This window comes from Equus asinus, chromosome 3, assembly GCF_041296235.1.
Source record: "Equus asinus isolate D_3611 breed Donkey chromosome 3, EquAss-T2T_v2, whole genome shotgun sequence".
Taxonomy (NCBI): domain Eukaryota; kingdom Metazoa; phylum Chordata; class Mammalia; order Perissodactyla; family Equidae; genus Equus; species Equus asinus.
In genome coordinates, this window is record NC_091792.1 from 79,819,501 (window position 1) to 79,840,509 (window position 21,009).

At 36.9% G+C, this 21,009-nt stretch overlaps 1 protein-coding gene across 5 annotated transcripts in view; it reads right to left on the reverse strand.

Moving 5' to 3' along the window:
* The window catches only part of BANK1 (B cell scaffold protein with ankyrin repeats 1), a 314,872-nt gene that overhangs the window by 165,329 nt on the left and 128,534 nt on the right, over positions 1-21,009 (reverse strand). For all 5 annotated transcript variants that reach the window (XM_044766386.2, XM_044766385.2, XM_044766384.2 and 2 more), the window contains exon 7: positions 13,895-14,091. In XM_044766386.2, coding sequence (XP_044622321.2) covers positions 13,895-14,091 — 197 coding nt within the window. The remainder of the gene's footprint in view (positions 1-13,894; positions 14,092-21,009) is intronic.

The window sequence follows — 21,009 nt, forward strand, 5'->3', positions numbered from 1 at the left end:
CCCAAAGGATTGTCCCACAGGGAGACTATCCGGGGACTCTCCTGACCCCCGTTGTTGCTTCTGTTTTCTTCCATGTGGAGGCAGAAAATAAGGGATAAGAATCCAGGAGAACTTTTGAGGGTTACACCCTGTGTACATGTAAAGATTAGCTCTTCTAGGGACTTTACGAAGATATGAATCATTTATCATGTAGCAACACAGTGAGACACAGCAGCTGTGACATCAGTGAACAGCTCTTACTAAGAATTACAAATGGGATTTTTGCTTGACTCTGTTCAACCAAACTAACATCATTTTAGGGAGAGATTATTTTAAGCTGTTCACTGGACTTAGTGGCTAGAACTGTCTTTGGTAATGGTCATTGTGTTGTCGTAGAGCAGTCTGCTCTCCGCCCCTCCGCCCCCCTCAAAAATGAGGACCAGCTCATAGGAGGGGGGATTTGTTACCTGGCCAGATGAACCCATAAGACATTAACCACAGGCCTGCTCAGAACAAGCCTAACACGTTCTCTTTAGCTTACGGGAAATCACAAACAGAGGAAGGAGGAGATGGCTGAGACATATAGTCAAAGCCAGTTAAAACTGGTTGAAGGCAGCATGGCAGTCTGACTGGACCTGACATAGACCCCACAGCTCATTATATGCTCACTGTAATCCATTACCATGCTGCCTAACACACCCACTGGCGCTAGGACAGTTTACGATTGCCAAGGCAATGGCAGGATATAAGTAAATAAGGAAAGAAAAGAGGAGGCACTCTTGCTTCCCCCAAAGCCTGTCCAGTTCCCCGAATAACTGTGAATATCCTCCCCTTCATTACCTTGACCCCTTATAACAGCTGCTTATCCCAAGAGCTGAGAAGTTGATTTATGAACGTTGTTCCCACTTCTCCTGTCTTTGGCCATTGAATAAAGGCTTGTGCTGCTAAACACTCACTTTGGTTTCATTTCAAATGCGTGACACCAAACAAAGAAGAGCCCTCCGAGGAAAGGGATGGACTGTGGGTACGAGGCCCACTTGTGGGACCCTCCTCAGAGCTCCTCTGCTCATGGGCTGGAGCCCCACCAGAGTGAGGTGAGATGGGTAAGACCAATGGTCATTCTGTTGAGGTACAGCCTAATGACAATGTTCTCAATTAATAGCTCATAGTTCCTAAAACAAATTTGGAAAAGCACCTTCACATTTTCTCCTGTTTGAATTAAGCTGTCTCTTATATGTTGCACTGAGTATATAACCTCCGAGAAAATGTGCAAAGAAATAATTCAAAATCAGTATGTTCTCAGCATAACAGAGTAGGCAGAAATATCACAGACACCTGCCTTACCCATTTCTTCTGTTATACAAATGTCTCTTCCTTTCTCTCACCTTGCCTCTCCACTCTTCCTCTTTCTTTTTTCCCCCTATATGCTTTTATCTGATTTTAGAGCTCTATGAGCACATTTTAGGCAAGTTCTAAAATCAAAACAATGAGAATTTTTGGTTTTGTGTATTTGCAATTTCTAAAACAAGGCATTTATACAAAATTTTAATGAATAATTAGTAAACTTTGGTATCATGTATATGAGGCAACTCATCAGTTGACTGAATTTTTCACTTTTTAATCGATTATCATACTGAAACAATAACAAATAAGTATTACGTTAAATGTCTCTTCTCTTTGTCTGTGGTAATGCTTGTCCAGGCTCAAACATTATCAAAGCAGGACATTATGTGATTAAATAAATATTATTGCTAAATGCTCTTAAATGTTACGATTTCTCTTTCCTTTTGTCAAGTCAGTCATGGATGACTCCCTAGAAGTAAGTACTGGTTTTGTAAGAGGGGTATTAAATCCAAACTAGAGAAGCAAATTTTTATCAAGGAAAAGCCCTTCTAGTCTAAAGTCAGAGAACTTTAAGAGGTCCACAGCAGAGCTGCTGGACCTGGATGTAAGGACTGTCCTGTCCTCACTAGGGAAACTCAGCCACTTGCTGCTTCTGTTGGCTCCGCACACACATCAACCTTGGGGCCGTCCTCGGTGTTGCGGCCCTGACTCAACAGCACCTGATATCTTGCTCCTGATAAGCACCATTTGGGTTTCTAACTTGTTTAAATGCTCTTACACTTTTCAGGCAGGGCCATGCCTGCTTTTTGGTGCAGTTGCTGGAATTTTCGGTGATCCTCTCTGATGATCATCTCGAGGAAGTGTGAGCAAAGGATTCCAAATAGCAGCCTCTTGGGTTCATCTCCAAAAGGATTCATCTCAGATTATTTTGCTACTAAAAGTTAGGTTATTTCGTTTACAAGAAGTCTGTAATAATAAATAAGGGAGTTGAATGTAATTTTAAATTAAAACAACAGAATATAAATTGTTTTTACAATATAGCAAGTTTGTAAAAATAATGTGCAGCAAACGTATGTACCTTAACAGCCGAGCAGGGTTCTTCTTAGGGAGAGAGAGGACTTTCTTTGAATTCTGTGATAAATTGTCTGAAGAGTGAAAATGGTATTTTAAGGACATCAATTGACAAGAATGAAATAAGATGACCAAACTCTTGAGAGTTTGCAAGAGCCAAGAAGTAATAAGGCCTGTTTTGGGGGAGTGTTTGAAGGCAAAAGGGCTGATCATTATTGGTGAAGATTAGTACCAAGGGTCATTGCTACAGTGAAACTCCCTCCATGGCCCGACACCTCCAGTAAAACTTACTCTTCACACAGAGGTCTCCTGTGAAGGGGGTTTGTGTGGGAATCTGGAGGAAAGGTCAACACTGTCCAGAACGGGGAGAGCTGGAGGAGGATGTTACCATCCAGAACCTGGAAGCGTGAAAAAGAAGCCAGAGCATGGAGCCATGCACTGTTAGCAAAGAAAAGAAATCTCTTATTCTAAAATTTCTAGGGATAATTAGAATATGAGAGACTCCTAGCTAAATAATGGGTTTTGAGTCACTTAAATTCATTTAATTGTCCAAAGATAAATGTAAGGAAACATATTAAAATGTTTAAAGTGGTTATTTCTAGATGGAGCGATTATAAATAACCTTTATGTTTCTCTGTATTTTCCAAATATTCTAAAATAACCATATAGTTCTTTTAAATTAAAAGAAAAATGTAAATGAATGCATTGTCTCATTGCAATGTACCAAATATGAAATTTATTTATTTCTGTACCACTGTTGGTTTGAGATTATCAATACTACACAAAAGATAGTGGGTATGTATTTAGTTCTATGTACTCCCAATGGAAGTTTACCTACTGCATTCTTTAATCAGATTGCATGCCTGGACTTAGAGCGGTCAAAAGGTGGACAGGCTCTCTGTAAAATCAGATCCAAGTCTATAAAGAGAAAACCTCAGCTTGGCACAGATAAGTGATCCACTAATAAGAAATGTCTGATCTAGTGAGCTCTTTAAAATGCAGATGTTAATTTGTAAGTGGCATTCATATCCTAATCATTTTAAGAAAGGAAAACGAAACGTGTCATTTCTCAGAAATTAAAATGGATGTACGATTGTATATTTTGTTCTTAAAATATCAACTTGTTTAAATATTCAAGTTGAATATATAAAGAATAAAGAATAATAACTGAATAAAGAATAAGAACTACATTAAATTCTTAGCAAAAGTAGCTGTATAAGTAATATAGTAGGAAGACCAAATAGACCTTTAGCACATGTTCAGTGCCTTGATTATTAATAGACATAAGTTATTAAAAGCCAACAAATCTGTTTTCAAAAATTTTACTTTTATTTTTACCAATAATAATTTGGACTATAATAATAATGATGCCTTTAAATGGTAACCATTCTCTCTATCTGTGTCTTTACTTTATGGTATTCTGCATGAAATCAAAGACACCAATAAATGGCAATCTGGTTTTGGCTATTTTTTTAATTCTTTTTCTCCCCTGACTTGATAAATAATGACAAACATTTAGAAAAGAGAATATTTCCAAAAACAGAGCAGACTAAAGGAATGAAAAGCATCTTGATTAATCTCATTGTATTTCTCATTTTTATTTTTAGTAAAAGAACAAATCCTATTGTTTGGGTTTTTAAATACCTACCATGAATGTGTATATGAGCTCTTTTGAGCACTAAAAACATTTCTCGATATATATTTTATTAAAATCCAAGATTAAACGTTAAAGCTTTTAAAAAAATAGATACATGGTTCTTCCTAGATCATTTTTGTAAACAAATCAAAAGATATATATTCGACGAAAAACATCATATGACATGACTGGGCTTTCTGGTCCAAGAAGTCAGAGCCTACGTGTGCTCTGCCCTCTCGCCACAGCTGCACATTCCGTTCCTCCACCTAGATGCATCCTTCATGTTTTCCCATGAAATGCTTCTTATTTAAAATTCTGTTCTCATTTTAGCTTAGGAAAAATTCCATGTGATTTCAATTATGACACTGCCTTCCATTTCGGGGTCTTTTAATATTTATTAAGATCTTTTGGACATTTTTATGTTCATCTTTTTTATCATCTGCTGGACACTATCACTTTATTTATTGTGAACAAGTTCAGCAGCAGTGAGAACGTCTTTTGTCTGAGGTCCTTCGCTCCCTGAGTACACTGCCGCCAAGGGGATTCAGCCTTAAGCACTCATGATTCAGGGAGAGAGATATTGTACATTTTTTTCTTTTACATTGAAATACTCTTTTTCCATTAAATGCAAATGCAATTACAATCAGGAGTTGAATCCATGTGCTTCCCTACAAATCCCATAACTGCTTTTTTTCCAGACAAGTCTTTTAATTCCAAACAGAAATGACCGCATGCTGCTCCATTAGACATCATTTCATTTAAATAGAATATGCTATAATACAGGATAAAATATCAATTTACTTCTTTCATAATTGCTTTGAGGGAAAAAAAAGTCTTCTATACGGTTACCATAAGTCATTTTTTAAAACCAAAATAGTGAAACAAAAATATTTAAAATCTCAATTTAAATATATTTCCCAAATGAATTTAAGCCTTTCTGTGCACATAGGGACAGATTTTTCTCCTCTTTGGTTTCTGGGCTCCAATGCTTACGTCATTTTTTCCATATAAGATTCAATACAGTTATTGATACATTTGTGTATTATCAGAATATAAATACTGAAGATGAATAATGAAAGATAACATGTTAATGATATTTAATTTTAAGGAAGACAGAGATATGCAGTAATTTTAAAAACACGTTAAATGAAAAATAGTTGGGTTTTGGTGAGAAATACAGTTCTGCCAGATTAGTGCATAACGTCAAACAAATGACGGTCTTTGAAGTTCTGATCTGTAAAACGGGAGTAAAAATACCTAATTCACACAGATTAGCATGAGGAACTACAATGAAAGTACAAAGCATAATGTTCTACATAGAAGCACTCAATAAAGCCTGGTTTGTTTTTTCTTCTTTTTCTCCCTTTCTTGACTCAGATCTGTATGCAACAGAAAGAAAGAGCTTGAGCTGGATGAACTCTAAGATGCCTTTGAGGTAATGCTGTAGGAACAAGCCCTCTGAGCTCGAGAATCTTAAATCAGTACACTTAATCTGAACAGCCAATTCATAATTTCACGGCAAATGTGCGCAATCAGAAAAAGTCAAAACAATGTCCATTCTGATCTGGATATATTCATAGCTGTGTATGTCCATGTGAATATTTTTTAAGACTTGCTCAAAACCTATGGTATTTACAATTCTACTACTCAAAATCATTCATTGAAAATAGTCACAGTAATTATGTTAATAGTCAGCAAATGCAATAAATAGTGTCCTCATGCTCAGTAAGTGGTCACTGGCTGAAGAATTTATTAAATGGACAATAACAAATACGAACTAAAACCGCTTACTTCTCTGATATTCACAAGAAAAGCCTAAGATCTCTTTCCCGCCCTTGCCATCTGCAATTAAGTAACACACACAGACTTTATCAAGCGGTACTTGCTATGCAAATACCTAATGTTGCCAGGACCGGTATTTTACTAACTAGAAAACTGGCAAATCTAGATAGTCTGTCTCTAAGAAAATGCATTTTAGTAACAAAATGAATAAATAAATAAAATCACAAAATAGCTCTAGATATCTAGAGAAATGATGGGAAAACGCGTTGGATAACCTTTTAATACATTGCATTGGCCTGAATCTAGTTCATAAAAGAGCAAAGTTGTGGAGGATTTGGAGAGTCTCAAGAAGATCACGTGTGGGTTCTGACACTAAAACACTGCAATATTTGCCAAGGTCCAAACCACTTGTACCGTGAGAATGAACAGCTTTAAATGTCTCTTTCACTAATGGAAAGTTCCTGGAAGCTGCTAGCCTTTTTTTTTTTTTTTTTTGGTTTAATGTTTTTTCTATCTGAATTTTACTTTCCCATAGTCACTTCTCTTAAAAAACTACAGGAAAATAACATTTATTTCTGATCTTGGATGAACTTATTCAAATATTGCTTTTACAAACTTTTCCTTAGGAAATGATTCTTTGCTATTGTTATTATTCAATAAACACTTATTATCTACAACCCCAAGACATTATGGTAAGTGCAATGGGGATGATGGAATAAACAGAGCATAATATTTCTCTCTAGGGATTGAGAAGTTGACAAAGCAACACTGATTGACTGGTTGATACATTTCATGTGTGTAGTGAACCCACACAGTATTTTCCAAAGGCCATGTTAAGCACTAGGGATGTGGTGGTAAACGATGCAGTTCATAGTCTATTGGAGAGACAGATGTGAAAACAAACCACACAAAAAAATAAAAGTAAAATCCTTTCAGTAGTATTTACTTTAAACTAGTCATGCGCCACATAAGGATTTTTCAGTCAACAAAGGACCACATATAAAACGGTGGTCCCATAAGATTAGTACCATATAAGCTAGGTCGTGTAGAGTAAGTACACTCTATGATGTTCACACAATGATGACATTGCCTAATGACGCATTTCTCAGAACGTATCCCTGCTGTTAAGTGACACATGGCTCTATAAGGAGTTTCACAAAAGCAAGGGCCCTCCAAGTCTGGAGAACAGAAGAACAATAATACATAAAAATAGTTAACTTTTATTGAGTGCTCATTAGTTTCCAGGTTTTGCTGTACCTGTTTTACATGTACTTACATTTAATTATCATAACAATGCTACAAAGAAAGCTGTTATCTTTATCTCCATTTTAGTCAAGAAAACTGAAGCACAGAGAGATTGTGACTTACTCAAGGGTATATGGCAATAAAGTAGCAGAGCCAATATTTAGACTCAGGTGGCTCCAGAGCACATGCTCTCAGCCTCTATCACATAATTTTCCTAGATTATGCTAAAATTTGCAATAGAGATTCAAGGCGTACAGTGGAGGTACACACATATAGCATCTTTCGATGAAAGTTTCCTGGAGTAGATGGAGTTTGAACTGAGATTTGGGGATTGTTAAGAGATCAGGATATTAACCTAGGAGGAAGGGCATTCTAGGTAGAGGTAATAGCTTGAAATAATGTAATGAAGGAAGGGCAAATGGACTTTGGCGACTGAGTGTGTAATTAAAGATGAGGCTAAAATAGTGGGCTGTGCTGCTCTGTGGTAGATCCTCAGCAGGCAGCCTAATATGGGATGGTTTGATTCCACAAAGACTGGGAAAGAAGATCTGTTAGGAGGCCTTTTCAGGACACTAGGCCAAAAGAAGGACAATGAAGGTATAAACCAAGGGAGCCACAGAGAGAATGAAACAAAGCAACAGCTACAATAGATGATGTGTGAGCAGAACTCTTCAAGATACAGTGACTGAATTGATGGTCGGGATGGGGTTGTATCAGGGAGATGGAAGCTATGAGAATGGGTTCAAGGTTTAGTCACAAATATTTTTAGCTGAGTGACTTCAGGCAAGTTACTTCATCTCTATAAGTCTATTTCCTCATATGAAAAATGGGAAATGGGAAATAGTATACTCACATGCATGTTGGGAAGCTTAAATGAGATAATGGAATTAGAGTGTTTTGCACAGGGTTTGCTGCATAGTTAGTCTCCATAAATGGCATTTGTAACTATCTTGAAAGAATTGAAAATGACCTTCAAGTTTTAGGCCAAGTCAATAAGCAGATAATTATGCCATTAACTGGGATGAAGGAAAGGGATCATTTGGGTATGTTGATGTCTAAATGCTTGTAACATTTCCTCATGGACACAATCAGCTTGCAAACTGAAAATGGAGTCTTAAGTTAGGAGAAAGGTCTAGGTTAAAGGCAATGATTTCAGTATTGATCATAAGAGAAGACTGTGTAGAAAGAACTTTAGCTGATGGGGTAAGAAAAGAAAATCACAAGGGGTCAGCGGAGATTCAGGAAGAGGGCTGGATCAGGGAAACCAGTGCCAAAGCCCGAGCCAAAGGATGTCCGAGAGGAATCCAAAGGAGCTAATAAAGAGCAGACGACTCATGGTCTTTGACAAAGCAGCTTCAGTAATAGGCTAAATGCAAAGCTTTGATTGTTAGGAGGGAAGAATTGAGTGAAATGAAGAGGCAGACGGTGTAGACCACTCTTTCAATCAATTCTGGTATTGAAAAAGAGATCGAAGAGAAAGCAAGGTTGTTGGAAGCGTGTGTGTGTGTGTGCATTTGAACATGTTTGTTCAGAGAAGAAACTAAGGGGAGTATAAAGAGTATAATGGGAGAGATTAATGATGAAAAAGAGAGGGTGTGATTGATGGTGGGGTCTAAAGTTGATATGAATAACAATAAATCAAAAGAAACTAGGGTGAACGCAATATCATTTATTGTGAATCTACTATATAGTTCATGCTTCTACGTTCATTTCATAAAGTCTTGAAAGGAGTTATTTCCCCCATTTGCAGATAAAGAAACTGAAGCTGAGAGAAAACAAACAGGTTAACCAAGGATGCAAACGATATTTGATGAAGTCAGGATTCAAATCTAGACCTGGCTGAATCCCAAGGGACTGTGAGTAGACAAAAATGGAAAATTTGACATAGAAGAGAGGGGAGTTGAAGGGTTTAACAAGATGTTTAGGGCTGCAGAATCAGGGCGTCAAAGCTGGGTTCGAGGACTTGCAGAAGGATAAATTCTGTAATCGCCACTGTGGTACATTCAAAAGGACTTTAGACAGAGATTGCTTAGCAGCCCAAAAGCATGAGTGAGCCAAGACTTTGTAACGCAGGCATCAAGTGTAAGGCAGGCACTGAGTGTAAGGCAGGCATTGAGAGTAAGCCAGCCGTGAGTGTAAGGCAGGCACTGAGTGTAAGGCAGGCACTGAGTGTAAGGCAGGCACTGAGTGTAAGGCAGGCATCAAGTATAAGGCAGGCACTGAGAGTAAGGCAGGCATGGAGTACAAGGCAGGCACTGAGAGTAAGGCAGGCATCGAGTGTAAGGCAGGCACTGAGTGTAACGCAGTCATCAAGTGCAGTCGTGGAACTTGATCCAGTCCTTCAGTTCTAATAGAACATCAATAATCAACAAAGGCCGTAATTCTAAAATTTACTGTAGCTGGCCTATTAAAAATATATGCTGAAGATAGCAGTTAGACTATTTGTCTATGAATTCTCTAACACTAAACTTTAGAAAAAATCCTGAATAAAGAGAGAATATGATTAATTATTTTATTTAAAACATGGGACCTATTTGAGGCTATTAAATGAGATCAAATAAGTCATGAAATCTGACATTTGCCTTCTGCCCCGTCAATGAGTAAATACCTGCTGAGTATATCCTGTGCACCTGACGAGGCGGGGGGGAAGCCATGACCCAGGGTCAACTTCTAGACTTAGAAAGAAAAATTACATTGGCAAAGCAGACCATGCTGTCATTTAGACCCAGTGAGCACACACTAATATATACTAAATTCAATGGAACAATCTACTAGAGAAGAAAAAGTATATAAAGTACCAAATGAGCAATGTTAAGAGCAATGCTAAGAATGAGAGAAATAAAAGGCCAAGAAGAGTGAATGCACAGTGGCCTAAACACAACGGCTGACTTGTGAATAACTGGTTCTCTACACTAGTCAGTCAATCATTGGGGGTACTCTCAGGGCTTCACCACCTACCCTCTGTACCTTCATTCCAAACCTTTGACAATTTGAAAAAGATCAGGGTCATTGTCAGCCAGACACTAGAGGGCAACAGAATCAACTTCTCTCTGTCTCTCTGTCTCTTGGTCTCTCTCTCTCTCTCTCTCTCTCTCTCTCTCACACACACACACACACACACACACACACACACACACACACGAGCCCACTGTCCACAGGGGCAAACAGCAGTGTCGGGGTAAATGAGTGACAGCAAGATGTCACAGGAATCCCATCGCATACGTGAGCAATAGAAAGATTCCCAGGCGGAGTCCTCCGAAAACCAGCTAGATAAAATGCATGGAGGGCTGATTTTCTACTGCTTAAATTTAATTATTTAAGAAGATTATTATGATTAAGATCTTATTAACTTATAAACCAAACTACACAAATGGGCACTGTGGTGGAAGAAAAAGGATCCTATCTGGATATTGTTCCCAAGACAGGTAAATACCTGCGGGTGCCCTGATTCCACAGTTGGCCAATAGAGGAGTACATTTTTCCCTGTTTACTTTCACACTGATGATAACTGAAGGGGATGGATGGAGTAATATTTTCAAAAGAATTCAAGAAAATATCACTTATTTTGCTTAAAACACTTTCTAATTTTTGTTGTACTCTTTATCTTAAATCACAAAGTGCCTCTCAATCTGTGGCCAAGTTCCAGTTTGTTTTCAATTTTTCAGGTATTTCTGATTTAAAACATAAGTTTCCAGATAACTGAAGTAATCAACAATATTGCTATTCATTGTTTGACATAGTCTGGAAATTCCTCAAGAATTAAGTTAAGCAAATTGTGGTTCACACTCAGTTGTGGATTTCAAAACCAACCTTTTTGCCCTTTGTCCAGCCACCTTTCATATTAATTCTCCCAGGAGACATTGTCAGAAACTGAAAATTGAGTAGTTTACTTGAAAGACTTTATGGATTATGGAAATATATGGTATTATTATCTATAGCGGTACTGAAATCATGAAAGAAGTGTAGGTGTTAATTGGATAGCTTTATCAAAACAGGAAAGCCACTCATTGATAATGAAGAGGCTCTACTCATATAGATTATTAACCTCTCAAAGAAAAAACATCATGAAGAAACATAAGGATTGTGATTTGACATTCCTTCCTCCTCCTTCTCACATAAATTACACTGAGATACGGGTGCCACTTGTTGCTTATGAATGCCTGCTCAAGATTTTCTTTTTTTCTGTGTTTTAAAAAATCATTATTGGCTTTTTCCTTTTACCCACTTTATTCAGTGATGATCGAATTCACTGTGTTGTGACACCCTGTGAGATCCTAAAATGAATGATATTTCACTGATGGGGGATTAGCAAGAATTGAACAAATCAGTAAATCAGTTGGGGGCAAAATATTATTTGAATTTAAAAATATATGTTTCTTCAGTACAGAATGTGGTCCATTGATGGCTTGTAAGCCTTAAACTTAAAAAGAATGTCTGCTCCTTTCAACAATTCTAAAACCATAGTTCATGGAAAAGTCGAACACACACGTGACAATCTTAGATTCACCAGCACATGATTATAATGCTAAAACTATGTATATCTTGTTAAAGAGAAAGTATTGAAGTGGAACGAGGAGACGGCACGTTTTCTCTCTCAGGTTAGACAGACTCGTAAAGACATAGCTACCCTAATGTAGAAGGCATCATGTCAGCCTGTGACTATCTGGCATACTTTCTCTAAGGAAGTATGGATTTACTTTAAATAAATTGATAATTAAAAGAATAACTAGGAGAATAAATCAACAGGGAACACACTTTCCCATGGTTTCACAACCTAATACATATGTTCCTATTTCCTCAACTACATATTTGCAAAAAGGCCTTCGGTAGCCGGCAGAATTATTGTATGTAAAATTATCAGCAGCCATGGAATGATCTCAGAGAGCTGTTGTCCCTTGCGACAGCTATAGTCGCTTCCTTACTGACAGTAGAACATTCACAAAATCATTCGTCTATCCTGTCTATAATGGCAGTGGCTACCTACTGTAGTACTACAGACATTCTGACAAAAAGTAACAGCTCGCAAAGAGAAGAAATATACAAAATAATCTAACAAATTTCTTAGAATAATTAAGTATAACTCTGCAAAATTAGCATGCAGCCAGTATAAAAGAGTGAATAGTCACCTAAAGACAGTGACAGCAATCAACTTGTATCAGTGCTATTATTGCAGGAGCAAAGGTATAAGTTTCCAGAGGATGTGAGAGAAAGAAAGAAAGGTATTTTTCACATCCATCAAATCCTACCCTCGTGCTTAACTTTCATATCCACTGTCCGCAGTATGCAGCACTGTGTTTTTATGGAGCACGTTCAGTTTGCATGGGGCTACCTCTGTCAAAAGCTGAGTCCTCACTGGAGAACCAGAAGTGGAAGCATCACTCTTTGAAAATCAGGGTTTATCTTAGAAAGTAACCCTGTCTGCTGAAGACTTCTAGGGGAAATTTTCACTTAAGTCCACCAGTAGTTAAAACTCGAGAACAGGTTTGTAGCAAATTGAGGCAGGCACCAGGAGGTACTGAATGATAGCATTACGGGCAAGTATGCAAGGGTGAACTGAGTCACTGGCTTACCTGAGACAGATGCCAGGGTGCCCTGGTCCAAACTACATACAGTGGATAATTACTAAAATGAAGGTACTTGCCTGATATGTGAAAATCATTATCTAAAAATCTTTCCAGGAATAAAAAGAATGCTCATTCTGGCAGGACAAAGAATAAAAACTAATAGTTTATTAATTTTATTACAAACTTCATGCTCTGTAATTATTTTTAAATACAGGCCAAAGATATCCTATTGCAATTCCAGATAGTGGGTGATATCCATGCTCTTCTAATAACCATTGTGCTATTTCATAAAAGTGGGGGAAAAGTTACATTGGTTGTCATTTTCCTTTCTGGAAATCCCACAAATACCGATGAATTTTAGACATCCATTATCACATTGACTTAATCTAGTAATCAGATAAATGCTAAAATGACCAGAAGCTATTTATAATATTTCAATGTTCTATATTAACTATTCATCGGCAATAAAATTATTTACCTTATGAGAACCCAAAGACAAATTTTGACATATTCACCAAGACAATCATTGTCTTATTATATTTTTCTAAGAGCCATCAGAAGTATAATTCACTTTCTCGAGCAAAATGTGCATACCTTTGCTACAAATGGAAAATAATGGCTTTCCCAAAGTTGATTATGGAAACACAAAGTGTGTTTCATGTACTAAGGTAGCACCCTTCCTTCAACGTCTCCCCTTGGTTGCATTCTTACAGAATGAATATCCTTCAAAGAGTGTTCCAAAATTTGGGGCTTCAGCGTACAAAATATGGAACTGGGACTTAAGAGACAGACAGTGAATCACATACGGGAAGTAAATGTAAGCAACAAGAATTAAGTTTTTACTGAGTAGACTTTTTGAATGATTGTCAAAATGTGTCCCTTTAACCTAGTAATTATGCATCTCATTTCATCTGCCTAATATTGTCTTATTTAGACTCTTGAACAAGAGAGGAAAGGTAACAGGTTTTCATTTCTTTCTTGCCGTCCCCTCCCCAATATCGAACAGGCTGTACAGAAGCCAGGAGGACCAGGTACGCTTTCAAAGGGCTGTGTAGGGTGGGAGGGTGGAGTCAGAGCTGGTTCACAGCAATACAGAGAAAACAAGTTGACTAATCTCGCCAAATGCTTTTTAAGACAATGAACGACTCATGACAAAGAGACACTACCAACCAGCTGTGCAGTAGCATCATTTTCAAAAGAGTAATGTGGGCGTGAACACACATTTATTTTATAAAAAGAGATTTAGAGATAAAACGGGGAAAAAAAAACTTACTGAGAAATCTTCAAAGATTTTCTTGAGTTCTTTGTGACCATGCCTTTCAGCGATACGTGCTGGATCTGAACCCTCCAAATTTTTCATCTTAGACGCCCAGGTTGCTCCTGAACATTGAAGCAAATGAACAGCCAAGTTCTTTAAGCCAAATTTTGCTGCACAGTGGAGAAGAGTTGGAAGTTCTTTGAAATGAGTATCTGTAAGCATAATAAATAATAGAATTTAGCATGTTTTTATCCTATCTATAATTTCATAAGAAAGAGTCTAACACAATCTCCTCCTAAAAGTAATTCCCACAAAGCAGAGCAAACTTAGTGAGATTTTGCATAGAAGAAACCATCGGCGGTTTTAGCAATGTGGAATCTCCCCTTCCTATTTCTCATCTTAACATAAATGTAAACTAATAGTGTCATTAGCATTAATGTCTTACTCTTACTTGTGGGGTAAGTTTAATTTAGAAAGGCACATCAGCTTCTTAAAGGCAAACACAACAGAACAAAAACATTATATTGTAATAACTCCTTTAAAATGTACTCCTACATTAGCAAACACTACATAACAAAATCAAGTCAGTTTGTCTATAAAACCTCTTCGTGTTTTCTACTGCCACGCCTAGCTTGCTTCTTTCTGAAGTTAAAATGAACATGAAAGTTGTGGAGGGGTTATATTAGATTTCTCTGTGAAATCTTTCTTTGAAAAAGTAACCACAAGAGAAAGTACAGGTGAACACTTTCATAAACATCTTCAGTATGGAAATTTCCATCAGGATTTTACAGCTTTCAAATCAATGCTTTGGAAAGTGATTTTCACAATTGCTTGTTACCTATCAATTAGAACGCATATATTAATTATGCATACCTATAAAATGCTGAATGTAAAACTGCTATGCCAATGACAAAGCACCCCCCACCCTGCCCCGATGAGTGATGGTTTGCTATAATTCTACACTTTGACACCTCGCTGGAAAAAATGTGTGAGAGAAATTACACATCAGCTTACTAAGCTGTGGTATTATCAGAGGAAGCTACGTGAAGACTTGGAGCGAGAGAAACCGAGGTGTCAAAGCAAGACTCAGTTCTCTCCCGGCGAAGCTTAAAGCAGTGAACACAGCCTCAACAAAATGTTTTGGAAAACTTTGAATCTGGCCTGATTTATCTCTTTGCTATTTTTGTAGACCAAAAAAAGAAAAGAAAAAGGAAAAGAGAGGGGAATTAAACCTTAAGTTTTCAATTCACTTGTGTGGTTCAGGGCCGAATAAATTATTTTGTTGGTTTATATGTTCTAACAGAAAACAAACAAAAACCTTCAGGACATGTTAAAAACTCACTGTAAGGAAATATTTTACCCTTCAAATGTGTTAGCACTAAATGGTTGTTAGGTAACCCTACAGTCACAGTTCAATGACGAATGCACGGGTCCCTTATACGGTGTGCAGTAAGCCAAAAATCATCAAATATTTGATGAAGATCAATGAAGATGAGTTTATGAAAGCTGAAACTGTTTAAGGTAGGTACCAATTTTCAAAATAAAAATAATGTATTTCCTTAAAAAGGTATTAAGATATGGGGCTGGCCCCGTGGCCGAGTGGTTAAGTCTGCGCACTCTGCTGCAGGCGGCCCAGTGTTGCGTTGGTTCGAATCCTGGGCGCGGACATGGCACTGCTCATCAGACCACGCTGAGGCGGTGTCCCACATGCCACAACTAGAAGGACCCACAACGAAGAATATACAACTATGTACTGGGGGGTTTTGGGGAGAAAAAGGAAAAAAATAAAATCTTTTAAAAAAAAGGTATTAAGATATAATTTTCTATTTATTTACATTAAAATGTATTAGAAAATGTAATTTTCTGTTGTAATTAAACCAGGCCTGAGTTAACAAAGAAAAATATTCACAAGATAACGCCAGACTTTTACATGCCCTACATCATCTCTCTCTTTGTCACACCATGCAATATACAAAAAACATCATCACCTGCCAGTCAATGCTTTATGCACTGTTCCTGCTCGTTGCTATTCTGGTGAACTTTTAAAGCTGTCAATGCAGCTTTAAATGTTATTATCATTAAGTAAGTGTTTAATCTTATAGGAATACAGTCATATTTTAACCTCAATGACCTCCTCAGTCAGTAAATTCCTCAAGTTTAAGGTAATATAATATTAGAAACAATGACCACAAACTTCATTAAGAATCTCTCTATTTTTGTACACCAGAAAGAGTAGCAAGTGGTCATGGTTTTTCAGGGTACATTTCTTAACAGTCTTCCTACTCTGAACCATGTTTTCTGACACACAAAAGGAAGAAGCTTGGCTGATATAAGATTACCCTGCTGATACTAAGGTGGACCACAGGTTTGAAGGTTAGCTTCCTTATTTTCCATTTCTTTACGTCATTTGTAACGGTAGCTTAAAATCCTTTAGTCTACTAGAATGCTTTGAGAAGTTATAGACATGAAAGAACTTTGGAGGACATCGTTCCAGTTTCCTATACAGTAACAGAATTGCATTCCTCGAGTCATGAGAGATGACCTACACACTGCTTGCACACCGTTAACGACAGTGTTCTTCACTTCCTAAGGCAGCCTGTTTCTTGGTTAGACAACACTGATTATTACACAATTATTACTTCTGTTGAGCTGAAATGCATTTCCTCTAAATTCCCACATCTTCATATCCTTTGGGCAATACAGAATATGATAGTTACAAAAGCAGGGGCTCAGAGTCAGTTGGCTCTGCCATACGTTGACTATGTGAACCTCAGCAAGCTACTATCTGAGCCCAGGTTCCTCATACAAATTTGTAGGGCTATCGAGATCATTAAATGACTTAACTTATAAAAAGTGCTCAGCAAGGTGTCTGACACAGAACAGGCATTCAGTAAATATTAGTTGGTTTCCCTTTCTCTCTTTTGCATCAAACAGTTCAAAGCATCCTTGTCCTAATTCATCTTTGCCCCAACCTTAGGATCCCTAATTCTTTTCATTGTTCCAATGTACTTACTATCCTGAGAGCTTGACCCAGAATATTTGGTCCTTTATAAAACGATGACTCAGTTTCAAACCTGCCCAGATGATCATTACAGCAATCCCTTTCACTGTCTTCAATGGGATTACTTTGCCTGCTTATTTTAATTAAGTTGGAAATGCTCAGCCTGCTAACGTACATGGTCAATAACCAGAAAATTTCTAATTTAAGTTTTTTTTAATTAACATATGACAGAGTTAACCTTTCAAAGAATTTGAAATGATTCACTGGAACTATATTAGTTATTTTAATGTTACGTAAATCATGATCTCTGGTATTATTTTTTCAGGATATCAAATTAAATATACTATGTGCATATAATATTATATTAACATATCTGTAGGATATTTATATATGAAGAAAGGTATTCATGTCAATAAAAGATGATTATGATAAGAATTAGTTTAGGTTTTTAAGAATCATATTTTTAATAAAATCATACATTTTTATTGTGGTAACATTGGTTTATAACATTATATAAATTTCAGGTGTGCATCATTATATTTTGATTTCTGTGTAGATTACATCATGTTCACCACCCAAAGACTAATTACCATCCACCACCACACACATGTGCCTAATCACGCCTCTCACTTTCTTCCCTCCCCCTTTCCCCTCTGGTAACCACCAATCCAATCTCTGTCTCTATGTGTTTGTCTGCTGTTGTTTTTATCTTCTACTTATGAGTGAGATCATATGGTATTTGACTTTCACCCTCTGACTTATTTTGCTTAGCATAATACTCTCAAGGTCCATCCATGTTGTCACAAATGGTCAGATTTCATCATTTCTTATGGCTGAGTAGTATTCTGTTGTGCATATATACCACATCTTTATCCATTCGTCCTTTGATGGGCACCTAGGTTGCTTCCAATTCTTGGCTATTGTGGATAATGCTGCAATGAACACAGGAGTGTATATATCTTCACCCATTTGTGTATTCATGTTCTTTGGATAAATACCCAGCAGTGGAATCGCTGGATCCTATGGTGATTCTATTCTTAATTTTTTGAGCAGTCTCCATATTGTTTTCCATAGTGGCTGCACCAGTTTGCACTCCCACCACCGGTGTATGAGAGCTCCCTTTTCTCTACATCCTCTCCAACACTTGTTATTTACTGTCATGTTAACTATAGCCATTCTGACAGGAGTGAGGGGATCTCTCATTGTAGTTTTGATTTGCGTTTCCCCGATAGTTAGTGATGTCGAACATCTTTTCATGTGCCTGTTGGCCATCTGTAAATCTTCTTTGCAGAAATGTCTGTTTAGATCTCTTGCCCATTTTTAATCGGGTTGTTAGCTTTTTTGTTGTTGAGAAGTTTGAATTCTTTATATATTTTGGATAGTAACCCTTTATCAGATATATGGTTTGCAAATATCTTCTCCAAATTGTTAGGTTGTCTTTTCGTTTTGTTGATGGTTTCCTTTGCTGTGCAGAAGCTTTTTAGTTTGATGTAGTCCCAGTTGTTTACTTTTTCTATTGTTTGCCTTGCCCAGTCAGACATGGTATTTGAAAATATGCTGCTAAGACCCGTGTCAAAGAGTGTACTGCCTAGGTTTTCTTCAAGAAATTTCATAGTTTCAGGCCTTACATTCAAGTCTTTAATCCGTTTTGAGTTAAATTTTGTATATGGTGTAAGATAATGGTCTCTTTTCATTCTTTTGCATGTGGCTGTCCTGTTTTCCCAACACCATGTATTGAAGAGATATTCCTTTCTCCTTTGTATCTTCTTGGCTCCCTTGTCGAAAATTAGCTGTCCATAGATGTGTGGGTTTATTTCTGGGCTCTTGATTCTCTTCCATTGATCTGTGTGTCTGTTTCTGTGCCAGTACCATGCTGTTTTGGTTACTATGGGTTTGCAGTATATTTTGAAATCAGGGAGTGTGATACCTCTAGCTTCATTCTTTTTTCTCAGGATTCCTTTGGATATTCACAGTCTTTTGCTGTTCCATATAAATTTTAGGATTCTTTGTTCTATTTCTGTGAAAAATGTTGTTGGAACTTGGATAGGGACTGAATTGAATCTGTAGATTGCTTTAGGGAGTGTGGACATTTTAACAACGTTAATTCTTCCAATCCAAGAGCATGGAATATCTTTCCATTTCTTTGTGTCTTCTTCAACTTCTTTCAACAATGTTTTATAGTTTTCGGTGTAGAGATCTGTCACTTCTTCGGTTAAGTTTACTCCTAGGTATTTTATTCTTTTTGTTGCAATTATAAATGGGATTGTATTCTTAATTTCTCTTTCTGCTACTACTTTGTTGTTAGTGTATAGAAATGCAATTGATTTTTCTATGTTGATTTTGTATCCTGCAATTTGACTGTATTCATTTATTATTTCTAGAAGTTTTTTAGTGGCTTCTTTAGAGTTTCCTATATATAAAATCATGTCATCTGCAAATAGTGACAGTTTCGCTTCTTCCTTTCCAATTTGGGTCCCTTTAATTTCATTTTCTTGCCTGATTGCTCTGGCTAGAACTTCCAATACTATGTTAAATAACAGTGGTGAAGGTGGGCATCCTCTCTGGTTCTTGTTCTTAGAGGGATAGCTTTCAGTTTTTCTCCAGTGAGAATGATATTTGCTGTGGGTTTGTCATATATAGCCTTTATTATGTTGAGGTACTTTCCTTCTTTATGCATTTTATTCAGAGTTTTTATCATAAATGGATGCTGTATCTTGTCAAATGCTTTCTCTGCATCTACTGAGATGATCATATGATTTTTGTTCTTCATTTTGTTAATGTGGTGTACCACACTGATTGATTTGTGGATGTTGAAGCATCCCCTCATCCCTGGAATAAATCCCACTTGATTATGGTGTATGATCTTTTTAATGTATTGTTGTATTCGATTTGCTAGTATTTTGTTGAGGATTTTTGCATTGACGTTCATCAGTGTTATTGGTCTATAATTTTCCTTTTTTGTGTTGTCCTTGTCTGTTTTTGGTATCAGGGTAATGTTGGATTCATAGGGTAACCTTCCCCACATCTTCAATTTTTCAGAAGAGTTTGAGAAGGATAAGTATGAAGTCTTCTTTGAATGTTTGGTGGAATTCACCAGGGAAGCCATCTGGTCCTGGACTTTTATTTTTTTGGAAGGTGTTTGATTACTGTTTCAATCTTCTTACTGGTGATTGGTCTATTTGAATTCTCTGTTTCTTCTTGATTCAGTTTTGGAAGGTTGTAAAATTCTCAGAATTTATCCATTTCTTCTAGAGTATCCAATTTGTAGTAGTCTCTTACAATCTTTATATATCTGAGGTGTCCTTTGTAATTTCTCCTCTTTCAATTCTGACTTTATTTATTTGAGCCTTATCTCTTTTTTTCTTGGTGAGTCTAGCTAAAGGTCTGTCAATTTTGTATATCTTTTCAAAGAGCTATCTCTTAGTTCCATTGATTTTCATATATATATATTTTTTTGGCCTCTATTTCATTTAATTCTGCTCTGATTTTTATTATTCCCCTGCTTCTACTGATTTTGGGCTTTGTTTTTTCTTCTTTGCCCAGTCCCTTTAGCTGCACTGTTAGATTGTTTATTCGAGATTTTTCTGCTTTGTTGAGGTAGGCCTGTCTTGTGATAAACTTCCCTCTTAGAACCACTCTGCTGTACCCCATAAATTTTGGCATGTCATATTTTCATTTTCATTTGTCTCCAGATATTTTTGATTTCTCCTTTGATTTCTTCATGGACCCAATTATTGTTCAGTAGCATTTTGTTTAATCTCCTCCTATTTGTGGCTTTTCCAATCTTCTTTGTGTAGGTGACTTCTAGTTTCATACCACTGTGGTCAGAAAAGATGCTTGACATTATTTCAATCTTCTTAAATTTATTGAGACTTGTTTTGTGGCTTAATATGTGACCTATTCTGGAGAATGTTCCATGTGCTTTTGAAGAGAATGCGTATTCTGCCGTTTTCTGAATGGAATGTTCTCCATATATCTATTAAGTCCATCTGGTCTAATGTGTCCTTTAAGGCAAGTGTTTCCTTATTGATCTTCTGTTTGGATGATCTATCCACTGGTGTAAATGGAGTGTTAAAGTCCCCTACTATTATTGTGTCACTGTCTATTTCACCTTTTTTGTCTGTTAACA